We start from the raw sequence: 17,433 nt of genomic DNA, 5'->3' as shown, positions 1-17,433 counted from the left end.
GCTGAAGCAGGCCAAAAGTGATAGGAATTCACTTTTGATGGCAGCAATAAAACTGCCACGTAAATGTTCTCCAAGACCCCGTTAAGTCTCCACAGAGGTCAGTTGGCAAGGGCGTCAGAAACGCCTCTGGCCACACTGCTAAGGTCTGGTCTAGTTCTACAGAGATGGCAGAGAACACGAGAAAAACTTGCCAGCTGTCTTTCCCCTCTGTACTATGATGATTTTATTAAATAAATTTGCATAGATGTCTCTAGCAGGTTCAAAGGTATGACACATGTAATTCTAAAACACAGAGCCGAATTCTGGGTTTCGGAGCACAGAGGACGACTGAGCTAGGCAGACATGGGTCACTCATCTACTGGAAATAACAGGGGTCTACCTGTGTCTTCAGATGCTCATCATGTCAGTGATACTAATGTACCCACAGCGGTTGTGTTTTTCTGTTCTGCCTGGAGTCCACGTTCACCTCCTATTCCTTTATTCCTTCACAGGCTTATGGAATGTCACGCATCAGTTTCCTCTTTGCCTTTCCAACTCAGGTCAGGCCCTCATAAGCTCACCAGACATCTGTATCCTCTCAAGAGCCCATCTCTCTTCTACCCATAGACTCATCTCTGTGAACCAGCTTCCTATGGGATCACGCCTCTGCTCAGAGACCTGTGAGACAGCACCAAGGCCTGAAGGTTTATCTGCAGAATCGCCTAGTCTGTGTGACCTATCACCCAAATCAACCATATCTCCCCAAATCAACCAGTCCTGCACTGCTGCGCAAAGACTATGTGGCTATCACGTAGAAGCAGAAGTGGAAGATGCAAGTATGGCCCTCAAGTAGTTTAAAAGGACCACTTGTCAATGGCCATCTTCTTTTTCTTTTTTATTGAAGTACAGTCAGTTATAATGCGTCAATTTCAGGTGTACAGCACAGTGTCCCAGTCATGCATATACATACATATGTTCATTTTCATATAATGGCAATCTTAACAACCACGCTGGTATCCTCATTTTCTCCCCATCACACAGTATGGGTTCCAGAGGCTGTCAGGCCATCGAAGCTTTCTTCACCCCACACATCCTATAGGAAAGACTCAAGCCAAGTCCCAACACCTCTGCAACACCTTTGTGGACTGTTTCAGTCCAAATTCATCTCCCCCTTTTCTACATGCAAATAGCACTTACAGCTTATTGCTAGCATTTCAGCTTCAAAATTATCACTAAAGACATATTGTATGCATCAGAGAAACCAAGAATTCTAACATGAGTTTCAAGTCATCAAGGATGGAAAAACTACTTAAAATGAGCACATGCAAATTTGAAAAAAGGAATAATAATATTGAGCAGGTGGGGAAAATGAGGGGTATATAAAAAACACTACTGAAAGGCTGAGGATGGAGAAACCAGGGAGTTGGGGTACATGAGAACAGCGTTGGGGGGAAATAACTCCAGGCAGGGAGGGAGCGCAACCTGGGTGAGGACTGGGAGCTAGAGAGGAACACGGCTCACTCGAGGGAGAGGGTAGAGCGACCTGGCTGGAGTGGCAGGAAGTGGGGCTGGAGGGGTCCTAAGTGAGGGACCCTGGACTCTACTGGCAACGGAGAGCCACTGAGACATCTTAGCAGGAGTGGGACATCGGCTAAATAATGCCATCAGGAAGGAGCATTCGTCTGGCAACTGTGTTTGGAAGAAGAGTGTTGGTAAAGGAGTAAGTTTGGGGGTAAAATAAAAAGAACCATTATGAACTTGTTAAAAGTCGAGGTACAGGAAATGTCATGTAAATGGGGTTACCCCCCAGGGAGAACCTGTGCTTAAGGCTGGAGTTGATAAAAAGAGGCCAGATACGGTTGTCTCTGTCACTACAACTCAAATGTGCAGCCGGAGCACAGACGCAGCCAGACGATGTGGAAATCAACCGGGGTAGCTTTGTTCCAATGCAACTTTATTTACAAAAACAGGTTATGGGCCAGAGCGTGTGAACCCCTAGGTTAGGAGAGAGGCCACAGTTTCTACAGTTGGAGTCCTTTCTGATGTCTTCATGTAATGAGCGTGTGCCCACTTGATAAAGAACGACCCCAACTTTCAGTTGAGAATAACTCATTTAAAACTACATGGCTGGCGAGGAACATACTGTGGGGTGAACAGCAGGGTGAAAAGTAAAGCTGCCCTGTGGGCTTCCTCAGCCGACGCAGCCTTCTGTAGCAGAAGGCACGCAGTGCAAGGGTCAATACTCACCCTTGACTCCTCACACACGTCCCGGAAAACAAGTCGATCAAGATAAAGAAATGGCCCACGTATGACCATCTGGTGGGTAAATTCATCTTCACTTCTCGCTAAGAAATCAAGATGAACATATCAATAAGGTCAAGTTCTTTCATTAAGTGCATCTGTGTGTCAACTGTTTGTCCTCCAACTGACAGTCAGAATCATTGGCCGTCTCCTGCTTTGCAGAGAGCACTGTGGCCAACAATATATAAAGGATTCGGTTTTTAAAAAGCATCTGTGTTGTGGGGGGAGCCTTTGACCTTAGGAGCGCAAGTCCAGGATAATTAACCACATCTAATGTCCTGACCTCATCTTGTAGTATATGCAGCTATTAACAGCTCCACTGACATGTGGGACATTTGAGAGGTGTCACTTACGGTAGAGCACAGAGAAAAGTGGATGAGGTTTGAAATCAGTCAGGGCTAAGTTCAAACAGAGGCAGTGCCATTTACCAGTTTGAGGATCCTAGAATTCTCCTAGGCTTCATTTTCTGGATGAAACCTCAAAAGACAATGCCGACCCCCAGAGTGAAGATGAAAAGAGATACATGTAGCCTATATGGAAAGCACCCAGCAGAGGGCAGGCCTTCAGCGAGTGCATCTTGCCTGGACTTAGGGTGCTAAAGCTAAGAGGAGACTGGGAATTAGGGCTTCAAGAGACTGAATCTTGGTTCTTAATTAGAATAAGCTGGGGACCTTGAAAAAAGACACTCATGTCCTGGGCCCACCATAAATCAGTTGAAAGAGAATTTCTAGATGGGTAGCCTAGATGTCTTCAGGGCACTTCAGGAATTGGAAATATTTATCCCTGCAAAGTTAAATGAGTGATCGCAAGGCATGGTGATGAAATTAGCATCTGGAGCAGCAACGCTCCCCAACCCGTCTGCCAGTGAGCAGTTGGGGCAGCCTAGGGGAATACCTGAGGCAAACCGTGGCTTCTTCCTCCTGCTAGAACTTAATGGGCTGGCCGGATGAAGTGTAGGTTAATACAAGAGAGGGCTGACCTACTGAGGTCAGGATGGGAAAATAAACAGCAGACATGATGGGTCTTCTCCAAGTAAACACACTGCTGATGAGCAAGGTAGCCCCCTCAGGTCACTGTCGCCAGACGGGGGTGGGGGCCATGGCATGCTGACCGCACCCATTATGGTCATTCCTCTGCTCTGAATCCAACCCCCTAATGGTAATCTGGCAACCCCCCTGGATTGTGCTCCAGGGAAATAATCAACCGAGCAGTCCATGGGCAGAGTTCTTATAAAATCATGAACTAGGGTCTAATTCACACTCCCTGGGAGTCTGGTTGGCCAATCAGTCTACCATGGGGCTGCTCCTCTTCACATATTTTGACAAATCAAGTCCGTACATGTTTGCAAAACTCAGGACCAAGGCTACGTGGAGGCCTGTGCTTGAGAAAGCAGCCTGTCTTCTTCCCTGGTTCCTTCTTTTTAGATTCAATTTGTTACACCGATTCCTAGTTCAGAAACAGTCAGCTGCCCGTCCATCCTGTTGCCGTATCCACCTCTTTAGAAAACATGAGTAAGACTGGGAGGGAGCCGATAATGTTGCTTCCACGAACTGCCTTATTCCATCTAAGAGTGTGCATTTCGTGGTGCTCATTTTGTAATGTACAGAAATATCACTATGTTGTGAAAAAGGAATTTGAGTGCTGTAGGTCAATTATATTTCAACTAAAAAAAAAGTCATAAGAAATTTTCTCATCACCTTAATATAATTTTCTTTTTCAATACTTCCTTACTATAAGTGTATTTGATCTCACTTCAGCTTCTTCTGTCATGATTTAAAATGCAAAAAATACATATTGTTCTGTAAACCCCAAAGATATTCCTTTCTAAAGTGAAATGGCTCTAAACAAAAAATACTTATGTACATACAGTATTTAATAAAATGTTTACTAAATCAGATAGCAAAATAAATTCATTTAATAATTCATTTTAAAATTAAAAAATAAAAATAAAACATGGATTTCATCACGGAGATAAGGTCCTAGACCAAGGAAATTGGAAGCTGATGGTCTAAAAGAGCCCCAGGGTTAATTTTTTTATTTCCTAATTACCTGATAGTAAAAATCCCTAGTCTCTCCAGCTACGGCAGAAGCCCTTTGCACAAGGAGCAGGTTTCTCTTCCAGCCCCGAGGAGAATCGGTTTTGTGTGTTTTCTGTTCACAAATGCATTCAGGCAGGCAGCACTTAGGACTGGGCCCCCAGGGAACAAGAATCCAAACTTGAGCCTCTGCACCCGGAACAGCATTTCCCTGCCCACCCTTCCCTCGAGCATGATTTGGAAGGAAGAGTTCCAAACCCAAAACCAGGAGCGAGCTCAGCGATCATCTGGTCAATCAGTTCTCTCACAAATGAAGAAACTGACCAAGGCCTGGACAAGGGTTTGGCCTGCTGCCCAGGTTTGCAGAGCTGGCGAGAGTGAACCAGGCACGCCAGAGAGAGCAAATCTCCCTTCTCAAAGCAGGGGAACCACAGCTCCTGGGGAGTTTAAAGAATGTGCACAAAGAGAGATCGGGCTTTTGCCCTCCGATGTTAGGAGGTCAGCTCCAGGGCCCTGGAATGTCTTGCCCAACAGGAGAGTCTCTGTTTGCCTGGGGGCTCTGGGAACTGGACAGTGATTTATGAGAAGAGCTCTGGAAAGCAGCACCTAAGTTCTGATCTGCAGTCTGTGAAATGAAGACAACAGACGTTAGCTGGAGACCACAGGTCAGCCATGCAGGCAGTATGTGACGAAGCCCAAATCGAAACTCTGGACACCAGAGGCTTGGGTGAACTTTCTAGCTGGTAAGAGTACTGCCAACCCACACACCATAACCGGAAGGAGGGAACACCGTGCACGGCTCCCTGGAGGGCGGATGCCCAGAAGCTTCACGTCTGGACCTTCCCAGACCTTGCTCTTGGGTTTCTACATTTTTCTGGTTCTGCTTTCAATCCTTTTGCTATGATAAAGCTGTAACCATAAGTTCAGGGCTTTCATGAGTACTGGGAGTCGTTCCAGGAAATTACTGAAAACTGAGGGTGTGGTGGGAACCCCTGAACTTGCAGCTGGCGTCTGAAGTGAGGGCAGGCTTGCAGAGGACTGAGCCCTGCACGTGTGAAGTTTGGCCCTAACTCTGGGGGTTAGTGTCAGACGCCAAAGCAGCGCTCTGTTCTGCCATCTCCTGTATTACAGCACACACGCTGCAGCAGAGCTCCTTGGAGCAGGGCCTTCAAGTCTTTGCCACCTGAACAGCAGGACAGAGGGACCTTAGAAGTGGGCATGTGTCCTGCTCCAGGGCACGTGTATCCTGCAGGGACAGACTGAGGGGATCCGAGGGAGGGAGAGAGGTGGGCTGAAGAAGACGGAGGCAGCTTCCAGGCTAGTGACACTCATGCAACAAGACCATTCCCTTCCTCCTCATCTCACTAGGGGCCTGGCAGGAAGGAGACACGGCAAGGGAAGGTATCAGAACATGCATCCTACACTCTCTCATTTAATTCAAGACAAGAAAACACCTCCCACCTCTCTCTTGGCCAGTGACCTCCACTTGGGGTCAAACAGAAGCAATTCCAATTAAGTAACCAAACTCATCAACACCCAAGTGTTCCTTCCAAAGGGCTTAACCTGCAGCTGATTAAGTATTGAGATCTGACTTCCAGTTTACAGAATACTGAAGGAACGAAAAGTAATGAGACCGTGAGGAAGCAACTGGACAAATCGAAAAAGTGTCTATAGGAAAACTGGGTTGATCAACAACAATAAAAAAGAGAGGATAACAGGTTAAAAAAAAAAACACATAACCAAACGCAGCCAGTGTTCCCTGACTGACATAAAACGACAAGAAAGGACATGATTACAACAATTACAGAAATCTGAATACAGACTGCTTATTTTTAGATGATATTAAATTCTTATTATTTAGTCGTGATAATGGGCTTAGGCCTAAGTAAGAAAACACTTTTATTCAAGAGATTATATGGAAATATTTAGAGGTAAAATGTCACGAAGTCTATATTTATCTTGAAACACTTCCGTGTTCTCGTTTTATAGTTTTGACTTTAGAACCATGTAAATAGTTTAAACACTTATAAAACAAAATGAAAATGAAAATCTTTAAACTCCTAAAATCCAAAATGAAATAAATGAACCTATCTGTAGGTCAAGTTGGTATGTTCATGACACGGAAAATAATTATTTTAAGTGACTTTTAAAACCGAGTATTTTGACTGTAACTCCTAAGGACAAAAAAGAAGAACAAAGACGTTTTAAAGTGAGCTCAGTCTTGCTATGAAAAATGCTGGTATTGTTACCTTCAAGCAGTAAGAGAATTACTATTTGCTTCATCCCATTATATATGCTCTATATAAAATACATATTGTTTTTTATAAGTATCCATTTATATATACTTATTTATACTTTTATGCACATACAGAGTATAGAGCAAATTAATCACCAGGAACCAAGGTTTATAGCTTAAGAGAAACAGAATGCAAATATAATAGCCAAAGAAGTGAAAACCCTATAATCTTAAACACGAATTGGAAATTATCAATATGAACTCATGTTTCATTTTGTTTTCTTAAAAAGTTCATATTCCTTGTCTTTGCCCTCTGAAAAGAACAGGAAACATTGATAACACATGGCAGTGAGGACTCGGTGGCAAGACTGCCGGTCTCTAAATACTATTTCCCATTAAAGTGAACCAGGGCTTTTCGATGAAATGGCCAATTCCAGGGCTTGGCAGAAGACATACAAGATGAGCCTGGAACATCTAAAACAAGGAAACTGCCCAAGGCTACTGGAGTTGTGTCAAAGGGACAAAGGAGCCAATACCGATAGGACCATTCAAGCCTGAAAAAGAGACTACAACATAGTTAAACAGACAAGGTATTTAAAATCCACTAGTATAGAGTGATATTGGAAACCAAAACATTTTACTTCAGAAGGATGCCAGGGCATCGACTCATTGCTTTGAAAATTAGTAAATAAAGACAACGTTCTTCCAAAAGATTGAAGAGGAGGGGACACTCCCAAACTCATTCTATGAAGCCATCATCACCCTGATACCAAAGCAGACAAAGACACTATCAAAATAGAAAATTATAGGCCAGTATTGTTGGTGAACATACGTGCAAAAATTCTCAACAAAATATTAGCAAGCAGACTCCAACAATACATTAAAAAAAAGACAACAAATCAAGTTTTTAATCTAATTTCCCATATAAATTATATTTTATGGTAAACAAAAGAATTGCAACTAATAAATTAATGTAGAAGCAATCATAGAAATAGAAAATAACTACTTTTCAACCATTAATTAAACAATGATTGTGAAATGAGAATTTATACTGGAGGGACCCACTGGTAACCTGAACATCACACACAGAGAGACCCATAGGCATTAAGTGCACAGCATCATTGACGGAGCATTTTTGCCAAAAAAAAAAAAATTGAATCTGAACTTGATCAAGCTTTTTGATCTAACTGCCAATTTACAGGAAATGTAGAGGACAGTGCAATGTCATGGTATATAATTATCTAATCCCAGACTGCAGAAAACTGCACAGGAGAGACCTTTTTCTTTAACAAATCAATGCCAAGAAAACAAAAAGAGTAAGAGAGAGTTGTTAACAATTAAAAGACTTGAGACACAACCAAGTACCTTGTTTGGAACCTAAATAAAAATAAATCAACTATGAAAAACAATTTATAAGACAGTCATGGAATTGAAACTGGTAATATTAGATGACATTGAAAGAATCGTTCATTTTTTCAGGTGTGATAAGAATGATCATCTAAAGGTACATACTAAGTGAGGGACAAATGAAATGACTGCCTACCTAGGATTTGTCTCAAATAACCAAGTGGGGGCAGGAGAGGAGGAAGGTAAAGCAGGGCTGGCTGCATAGTCATCATTGTACAAGCTGGATGACAGATACACAGGGGCGTATTATCCCACTCTTTCTAATTTTGTGTATTTTTGTAAATACCCACAATAAAAAATTTTCAAGAATGAAAATTCAAGAAAAAAATTTAGAACTAAAAAACATGAACACAAATATGACAAAGTGTTAACACCTGTCATGCTCTAAATGACAGGACCACGGATGCTTCTATTTTCAGTATGTTTGGAAAGGCTCATAATAGTAAACAAAACTGGAAAAGCCCTTAAGGCCGGCAAAGACTTAGAGCTGGGTCAGGTTGAAACGACTTAGAAATGCAGCTACAGACACCTCGTGCTGGTGCTGACCAGTAATGCTCTCAGAAAATTAAAAGCAAATGACAAGAAAAACAAAGTAATTCAAACTTAAACTATCAAATTATTAAGGAAACAGAAGGACCTAGAGAAAAAGACTCCAGCTGACAAAATAATGACACATCCTTATTATTCTTCTAATATAAAGGATCTCCGGTTCAATAAAGCCACAGTACAATCAAGTTTCTCCTTGGGGGATGTTTTATGATTTTAGTTCCGGGACTGGTGACGATCAGAGTTAGAAATGTGCCCTAAAACTTTACCATTTTAAGGGACAGGGGTATAAAAAGCAACCTCATGGAAGCTCAAAGCTTTTATAATTTGGAGTTATAAAATAAACCAAGGCAAAGCTAGCAGCCTGCTTGTTACTCAGATACATTAACCAGCCTCTGAAATGAGCAGCTATGGCCAAAGCATTGCTCCTTGACGAGATCCTAACCACAGCGTGGTCCAGCGTGCCCTGGACCTCAGGCTCTTTTCCATACCTGATGATGACACACTGGTTCTCTCTGTCAATTATCATGTTTCTGTACATATTATCTGCAAGAGCATAGATATGTGGTGGGTTTTCATACTGCGCCTAGAAAAGCAAAACAAAACAAAAACAAAAACACGATCAGATAGAGCAATACACTGAATTTCTTTTCTCGGCCTTGGAAATGAGTCCAACATGATATAGTTCCATATACCTTAAGGTTACATAATACAAGAATCATAAACTGTCAAGGTCATCAGAAGGTACACACAACACAATCAAAATGGAGTTTGGAAGGACTTTTCTGTAGGCACACGTGTGACTCAGCCTTCAGACATGATCCATGTCTTCGGATCCTCCAATACCACACCCTGACAACCCCAGCACGCCTCTGCAGACCACATTCCATTTCTAAACGTTTCTGAGGACATTTGGGCAACAGTTCTTAAGAGAGGTCTACTAAAAACCTGGATCTGAGGATCTGACTTAGACTAATTCTAAATTTCTATGAATTTTTTTTTCCTAAGAGGCAAGTTGGAGATTTGGGGACCCCAGAGGAAATTAAGTGAGACAATATGAATAAGGAGAAACCTTTAAAATTTTCCAAAAGAAGGCAGGAGGTGTGGTTCCTTACAGGGATAAACAGGTTTGACCAGTTTGTTCCATCTCAATGGAAAAACAAAAATCCTACCACACCAAGATATTGGATTTGCACTTGAGTCTCACGGGATACCTTAGCTATGCGTAAATATAAATTCGGCAATAAATGCACTGTGTCCGGACAACATCTGCCCTGTTTTCTTCAATTTCTTGCCACCACTTTTACCACCCTCTCAAAAATTACTAAAAAGAAAAACACTTCAAATGGGGCAAAGCTGGAGAAAGAACATTCCCTAAATGTAAGACTATCTAACACAGAAGAGGGAAAAGAAAGCCAAACCCCGAGCGAGAAGACATTCAGACTGTCTTTCCCTTCTCTGGCCCCCATCTCTCCGTGGAGATGGCAATGTCTAGGGTCCACATCCCACAAGGTAACTGAGATGATGGGCGGAAGAGCAATTTGAAAAGGCAGAGAAAGATGCACACGTGAAGCAGCACTGACTTGGTCCAGCTCTGAGCCTCATTTTGCAACAACTTACTACAGCGTAAGAGGCCTGGCCCAGAAATTACCACTCGACTCTGGCAAATCAGAGTCGAGTAACGGGGGTGGGGGGTGCTTCAATGCCTGCATCCACGTTAAGCGGTCAAGTAGCCAGTGGCCCTGGTTGTCCACATGTGAGCAGAGAGCTCAGAAGGGAAACTGCCCAGTGAGGGTCTAGTCTACTCCCGGGACAGATGGACTGAATAATTCCATACAGAGACAAAAATAATATGTCATTCTTGCCTTCACCTCGTGGTCAGAAGGGGAAGGATGCATGGATGGGACCTCAGGATACAGTCTTAGATGGGCCTCTTCCCGCCCAGCATCGCTTATACAGGATTACCTTTAATCCCTCTTTGAAAACAGAGAAATTGAGGATTATAAGAAAGAAAAGATGAAAAATGGAAGCAAATGGAGTGGAGAGAAAGCTGTGGGCAGCACAAGGAAAGGTGCGGACAAGTTATTGTCCGATAAGGCTTCAAAGCCGCTCAGCTAGTTACACTCGACCTTTGCATGCCACTCTATTTTTCAAATTGTTTTCCCATCTATGGGCTCAACGTACTTCTCTGCTACCGATGAGAATTATAGGGTAAACATTTCCTTTACCTGATTCTTCCCTTGTCTGAAACCTCTGAAACTCATTGAGACCTCACTTCAACTCCCAGCTCCAACACTCAATGGATTCGAGAACTTTACCTCTTTGAGCCCCAGTTTGCTTATCTGTGAAATGGGGATGGACAGTAACACACAGCCAGCATCCAGGGCTGCTTTATTACCTCTGCAAGTGTAATAACACAGTACCTGGCACTAAGTAAACACCAATTTTACAACATTTGGTCACCATTAGCAGTTAAAAATTCTAGGGCATTTCTTTAAAGAGAACTCTTCAAAAGAGGAAAGGTCTAAAGGGGATTTATGCAGCAACGCTGTTTTGGAGAACTGGAAGGAAACAACACGAATGCACAGTACTTCCACCCACCCCGCCTTGGCTGTCACTGAGGACGCCAAGATAGCTCCGTGCCTGCTGCCCCCGGGCCCTGCTGATCAGGGCACCGGGGCCGGGCCCAGCCTCCGCTGACAGTGTTTCCCTTGTGCTGGGCTCCCATAAAGGCAGCATTATCAAAGGTCTTTCGCGTGGCAGCCTCCTTCGGCTCCAGCTACCAGCACCATTCATCTGGCAACAATGGGGTGGGCTCTTGCTCTGGGTAAATTGCCTTCCACTTCAACTGATGAATTCGTGTGGGCTCCCTTTTGTTTGTCTTCCAGGGGTCAGGATTAATGCACGCTCTTGTGTTTCTGCTGCAAAGGAAAGAGGGAAGGAAAATGATGCAGAGCTGGGGAGGTCTGGGGAAGCGATGAGCCACGAAGTGAAATACATTAATTAGGATTACAGACTTTTTTTTTTTTTAAATCACACCACTGAAATGGCTTCAGGGCTGGCTCTGAATAGGGTCACATTAATAAATGAAGTAATAAAAGACCCCCTTTTCATGTTCCAGTCATAGCCACAGCTTACGTGATTTGGAGAAAGTGGTTCCTGCTGCCCTATTTCTTTCTTTTCACTGATGACTGAATTTTCAGTCCTTAGAATTTTGTGACGTACGTGGAAGGAGGAAGACGCCTGAAGCTGGAAGTCCTACATCCTGTGTAACTCATGTTGTATATGGCCTCCCGATGTTAACGGTCCCATGCCTTTTTCAGCTGTACTCTAAAGAGCAGCACGTCGTTAAAAATCAGTGTCACCTCCTTGAGCTTCCCCAATAAATAATTCATAATAAGAAAATGCAAATGTATTGCCAACTTCGAGAAAAACTACCCATGCATCATAAAAGCCCCCGAACACCACAGGAATTTATGTGCCATGGCACTTACCGCTCCTTGGTACATTTCAATTTCCTTTTCCCCAAAATACGGCATCTGCTTGAAAGGGTTGACCGAGATTAATACAGATCCTATGTATGTCTGAATTCAAACCCAGTTAAGGTCTATCGTTAATCTTCATAGCTACACAGTTTTTTTAAATTAAGTAACCAAATGCTATCCAGAATTCATAACGGCTGTCCCCACGAAAAGCCCACGTGCTTGTTCTCTAAAAGATTACAAATAAAGGCAAAAGCAATCACCTTAGCCCAGGTTTTGTTCTCCTCCAGGAGGAGTCATGAACTTAATTACCAAGGTGCTACTAAAAGAAATAATTATTTTAAATGAATCAAAGCACACACAGTCAAGACTGGTGACATGAACGGGCTAGGAAAAGACAAAACAAAACCAATGACCAAGGAGTGAAAAAGAGCAGTTATAATTCCTGTTCTCAAACGCTACTTTTATCTTGGGACTTTCACATCTCTTAGGTATGCTAAAAACAAATTCATTTACGTGTTTAACAAATAGAGGGATATAATAAGATGAACTGAACAGCCCTGCTCTTTAGAAGCTATGGGGAACTGAGCTGACCGTCTAAGTCATATTCAGAGCAGAAAATTACAAAACCACAGAGACCAGGTTTAGGGGAAGAAGGTGTTACTTCTGCGTGGGGATTCCAGGAAGGCCCCTCAGAAGGGAACATGTTACATATGTCCAAATAAATTGTTATTATATAAAATATTTCCATTTATCATTCGACTATCAACTACTTTGAATTGGGTGTCCACAACACACCAGGCATTGTTCCAGATGCCGGGGACACACAGCAGTGAACAAAAGAGACAGAACAGATCAAATTCCCTGCCCTCGTGGAGTTATAGAAAATCATTTAAATAATAATAATAATACAGTAAAAAAAATAAGAAAAAAAGGGCAAGAACAATAGCAGAAAAAAAAAAACACACACACAGACTCTTTAATCACTGATTTTAAAATGTTTAGACCCAGGACATATTTCACAGAACTAGAACAAATCATAATAAAATTTATATGGAACTACAAAAGACCTAGAATTGCCAAAACATTACTGAAGAAAAACAAAGAGGCTGGAGGAATAACTCTCCCAGACTTCAGACAATACTACAGAGCTACCGTAATCAAAACAGCATGGTATTGGTACAAAATGTTTAGAAATTCTGCAGTTGGAAGTGTAAAGAGTGGAGATTTCCTCTCCCGTGGGGACATTTTTATATTTATATATTCAGACCTGAGCATCACACAGAGCAGCACAGGGAATCTGGTCAGACTGCCTAACTCTACACCCCCAGTTCTACTCTGACCTTGGTCAGGCAAGTCATGTCTCTAAGCTATGAGTGATGGAGGATGAGGCAAAAAGGACCTACTTGATAGGCATGCTATGAGAATTAAATGAAATAAACAGTACACAGTGCTTAGCACATTGTCTGGTATGTAGTAGATGCAATTTCCTTTATTCATACACTTCAGGATGCACACCTTGTCCCAAATTCACATCTCTGAGCTGTAGTGTTGGTAATGTTACTGAACACAAATGAATCAAGTATGGAATGGATCATAAAATACTTAGAAATTAATATTTATACAGGTACGTGACAATGGGAAATGATTTGGTTGCAATTTTGCTTGTTTTTTCACCGAACAGAAAGATCTCCAGACTTGAAAAGGGTTGAACATGAAACAGTGGTAGAGAAGACGGGGTCCGTTTTCACAGCACACTCAGATGCACCCAGCGCTGGTCTGGGGGCAGTCCCTGGCACTAAGAGAAATTCAGATGAAGCAGTGAATCATCACTGAAAATCACTACAGAGTTGTGGGAGAAGGGCCAAGAGCAAATGTAGTCCCAAGTGCCAGAGTCAGATGAGGTCAACGACAGATTGGTGGTCTTCTTGTTTTTGAGGTAAAACTTAGAACAGATAAATTTGTTAGAATTATCCAGCAGGCAAGAAGTGTCCATGATGTTATAGCCAAGACTCAGTATGTGTTGATAAAAACAAACACTGATAGAACACATACATGTATACACGGCACTAATGGCACAAGCTCCTAATGACAACCTTGTCACTATTTTAATCCTGTTTTACTAGGAGGAAACTGAGGCACAGGGAAATTCTAAAACTTGGTCACGTGACAAGTTGTAAGTGGCAGAGCTGTGATTCAAACCTAGGCAGTCCGCATCCAGAGTGCATACTCTTAACCAACAAGCTATCCTGTCTTTCTACAGCCAGCAAGTACTGCTGTTGTTAATGTTATTATTATTGGTAGAATCGCCCGTTTGAGCAAATAAAATACAGAATACCTAGTTAAATGTGAACTTCAAATACATAAGGAATAACCTTATAAGTATATATGTGCCAAATATTGTTCAGGACATACTTACACTAAAAAAATTATTTGTTATTTATCGGAAATTCAAACCTGACCAGGTGTCCTGTATTTTATCTGGCCATCCTAAATTGGCAGCGCGAGGATCCAACGCAGAGTGGAAGGGGGTTTGAGTAGTTTTACAGTCCCTTGCAACTTAGATTCTGTGATTCTTTGAGTACTCAAAACTCCCTCTTCCTTTGTTGATTTTTTTTTTTTTAAGTATCCTTTCCACAAGGAGGGGACCAAATCAACATTGAATGAATGAGGTCTGGCCCTCATTCTGATTCTCATGTTAAACAAACATAGTGATTCCTATGGTAAGCTCAATGTTCAAGAAATAGAGGGCACTGCTAAGACTATCCCCATCTCAGAAGAGGAGGATGTCTATGTCTACATCTGTCTCCCCACGGAAAAACAATCGTGGGCAAATAGACTCTTTTCCATGGAGGGCGGTGCTCCTCCCTCAGCGCCACAGGGAATGCTGTGACTGCCACCTGTCCGAGACAAATCGATCGCTGTGTTCAGAGCATAAAGAGCTGCTGGGGGACCCGGACCAAAGCAATCCCCTACCCACTTTGGTTACCCAATACATAAATCTGGACTGGGGTGCCTAACAGCTCCTAGAGGAACCAACATTCATTTTTACCATTAATAATCTGCTCTGTGAAGAGATATCTTGTAGTCTTGATTTTCACTAGGTAGTCTACATAAATTCTGGTAAGGAGACACTCAAAAGAAAAAACCTTTTTTGGAATATTCCAGGCTAACTCTGAATCAATGACTCAGATTAGAAGTGGGATCTCAGGAGGGGTCTCAATGGCACTGTGATCTGGGAGGACACCTGAAAAATAAAGTTTGGTTTGAAATGGATAATGCAGCGCCTATCTATGCTCAGTAGCTGTAAAATTACCTAAATCAGAAGAACTGAGACAAGAGAACTGGATTTGGAATTTAAAGGAAAACACATATTTTTCCCACCTGCCTGGGTCTGCAGACACCTCAGCTACTTCCCTGAGAGCACAGGCCATCCCCTGGGCTGGGCCACTTCCCCAGGTAACTCAAATACTCACTCCCACTGCCTGCTGCATAATTCAGGTGCGCCTTTGGGAAATGCTGTTCCCATCATTGTCTCTAGCCACGTAACCTTTGGCTGGTGTGAAGGTGTGGTCCACGGTTAATTTTCAGACTGTATGGAGATACACAAGGCTATGGTTTGGAAAAAAGAAAGGAAGGGAGAGAGGGAGGGAGGGAGGAAGGAAGGGAAGAAAAAGAAGGAAAGAAGGAAAGAAGGAAAGAAGGAAAGAAAGGAAGGAAGGAAGGAAGGAAGGAAGGAAGGAAGGAAGGAAGGAAGGAAGGAAGGAAGGAAGGAAGGAAGAAAGAAAAGTAAAAACAAACTAAATTCCATCTTATTAAATAGAATGTGTGAGACAGAAGGGGCCCAACAGATCTTGAATTGATTGGTTCCCAAATGCCTTTGTCTGTGGACCCATGAGCTTTTACTGATCTGCTGCAATAAGGACCAAAAAAGAAATAGTGCCCTGAATTTTTCATAAAACCCAGTTTATTCAATACAAAGGACCATCCTTTATTTTTAGATGATTCCCTTCCCACTATGAGAGTTAAAATTCTTTCTTTTATGAAATGTGATGGTACTGCAGCTTGTGTAAATTTGCTTTTAATGGTCATATTAGGCAAAGTTAAGGGTTTAACTTTTTCTTTTTTTTTTTAACATTTTAATGGCCAGGAAATTCCCCCAAATCACCTACACTGAAGTGGCTGACCTCCCTGGATTTATTACTGAGGTGCGGCAGGGAGGCAGGTGACTTGCATGAAGTTACATGTGTGGGGAATGATCCAGCTGGAATTTGAGCCCCTGGACACAAGTCCATCCCACCACAGGAGCCGCCCCCCACCCTCCTCTGCCCCCCAACATTAACTGACTGCCGAGGGCCAAACCTCTCTCGGAACAACGGCGCTGCCTTGAGTTCCGATCATGCCTTGAGTTTTGCTTGTTCTAGCACAAAGGTCTCAACTCCTAATTCAAGGGCTGAAAATGCCAAGCACACTTGAGCGTGGTCTTCGAGTAAAAACAAGTTTGGAGAAAGTTAGATCAAATGAGTGTGGCGTGCTTCGTACAGGAACTATTTTTGTCAGCCAAGTGGCGATAAATGACATCTCGCCAAGCAGAGAGTGAATAAATACTGCAAGGTTTCCCTCCTGTATTTTAGAATGTCATTGTAGGAAGTGCAGCAGCATTCAGGAAAAATAGACAGGAAATGAAACCTTCCTGGTCTGGGGATAATAGCTGAAAAAATGGTTTTTTATGGGTTAACAATGCTAGCATTTTCTAAGTAGATTTTTTTTTCCTAACGTGGAACAAAGGAAGACAGCCTGAATGCATTAACAATTGTTCCAAATACTGACCTTCAGTGCAAGACAATGTGCTGTTATTAGATGTAGTACGGGCAAAATGAGCAATTCTATACCTTAATGTAAAATCGAATCCCTTCTTAACTATTAAGCTTAGGAGAAAGGGGAGAGGGAACCTCAGTTAAAATAATGCACTCTATCATAATAACATTCCCTTAGCACTGAACTGATAAAGGAGGCTAGCATCACTTATCAGAACAAAAGATTTGCAGTTAGATCCTTGGTATTATTTCATAAACACCCAACAGATGCTGCTCTGTGCTATTGCCGGAAAGCACACTGATGCCGAGTTTCTCATACGCTGAGTGGGCAGAGATTGCTAAAACACGAAGTCTATTAGTGGTCAACTAACTCATTTTCCTGGTAGAACACACGACTAGTCAGTCATTCATTCAAAGACATGAATTCAAAGAATGGGAATCAGCCCCCTCTATGTGAGTCACTTTAAAATTCTGCTGGCTGAATATAAAAAGCAAGTCTTCCGAGGCAACAAATCTTGAATGAACACTTAATACAATGCACCAGGCCAAAAATTATGCAGGAAACTAAGAAATAAACAATGCAAGGTGATGCCATGTTTTAGCTAAAATTAACAAGAAAGCACATATAT

The 17,433-nt window shown here is 42.4% G+C and overlaps 1 protein-coding gene across 1 annotated transcript in view; it reads right to left on the bottom strand.

Moving 5' to 3' along the window:
* Positions 1-17,433, bottom strand: part of MYO1E (myosin IE) — a 189,682-nt gene that overhangs the window by 94,007 nt on the left and 78,242 nt on the right. The window contains exons 3-4 of the mRNA XM_006210989.4: positions 12,000-12,089; positions 8,997-9,091 (exon numbers count right to left, since the gene is read on the bottom strand). Coding sequence (XP_006211051.1) covers positions 8,997-9,091; positions 12,000-12,089 — 185 coding nt within the window. The remainder of the gene's footprint in view (positions 1-8,996; positions 9,092-11,999; positions 12,090-17,433) is intronic.

The sequence above is a fragment of the Vicugna pacos genome, chromosome 6, assembly GCF_048564905.1.
Source record: "Vicugna pacos chromosome 6, VicPac4, whole genome shotgun sequence".
NCBI classification, from domain to species: Eukaryota; Metazoa; Chordata; class Mammalia; order Artiodactyla; family Camelidae; genus Vicugna; species Vicugna pacos.
The sequence above is the reverse complement of the archived record's forward strand: the minus strand, read 5'-3'. Positions and strand labels throughout refer to the sequence as shown.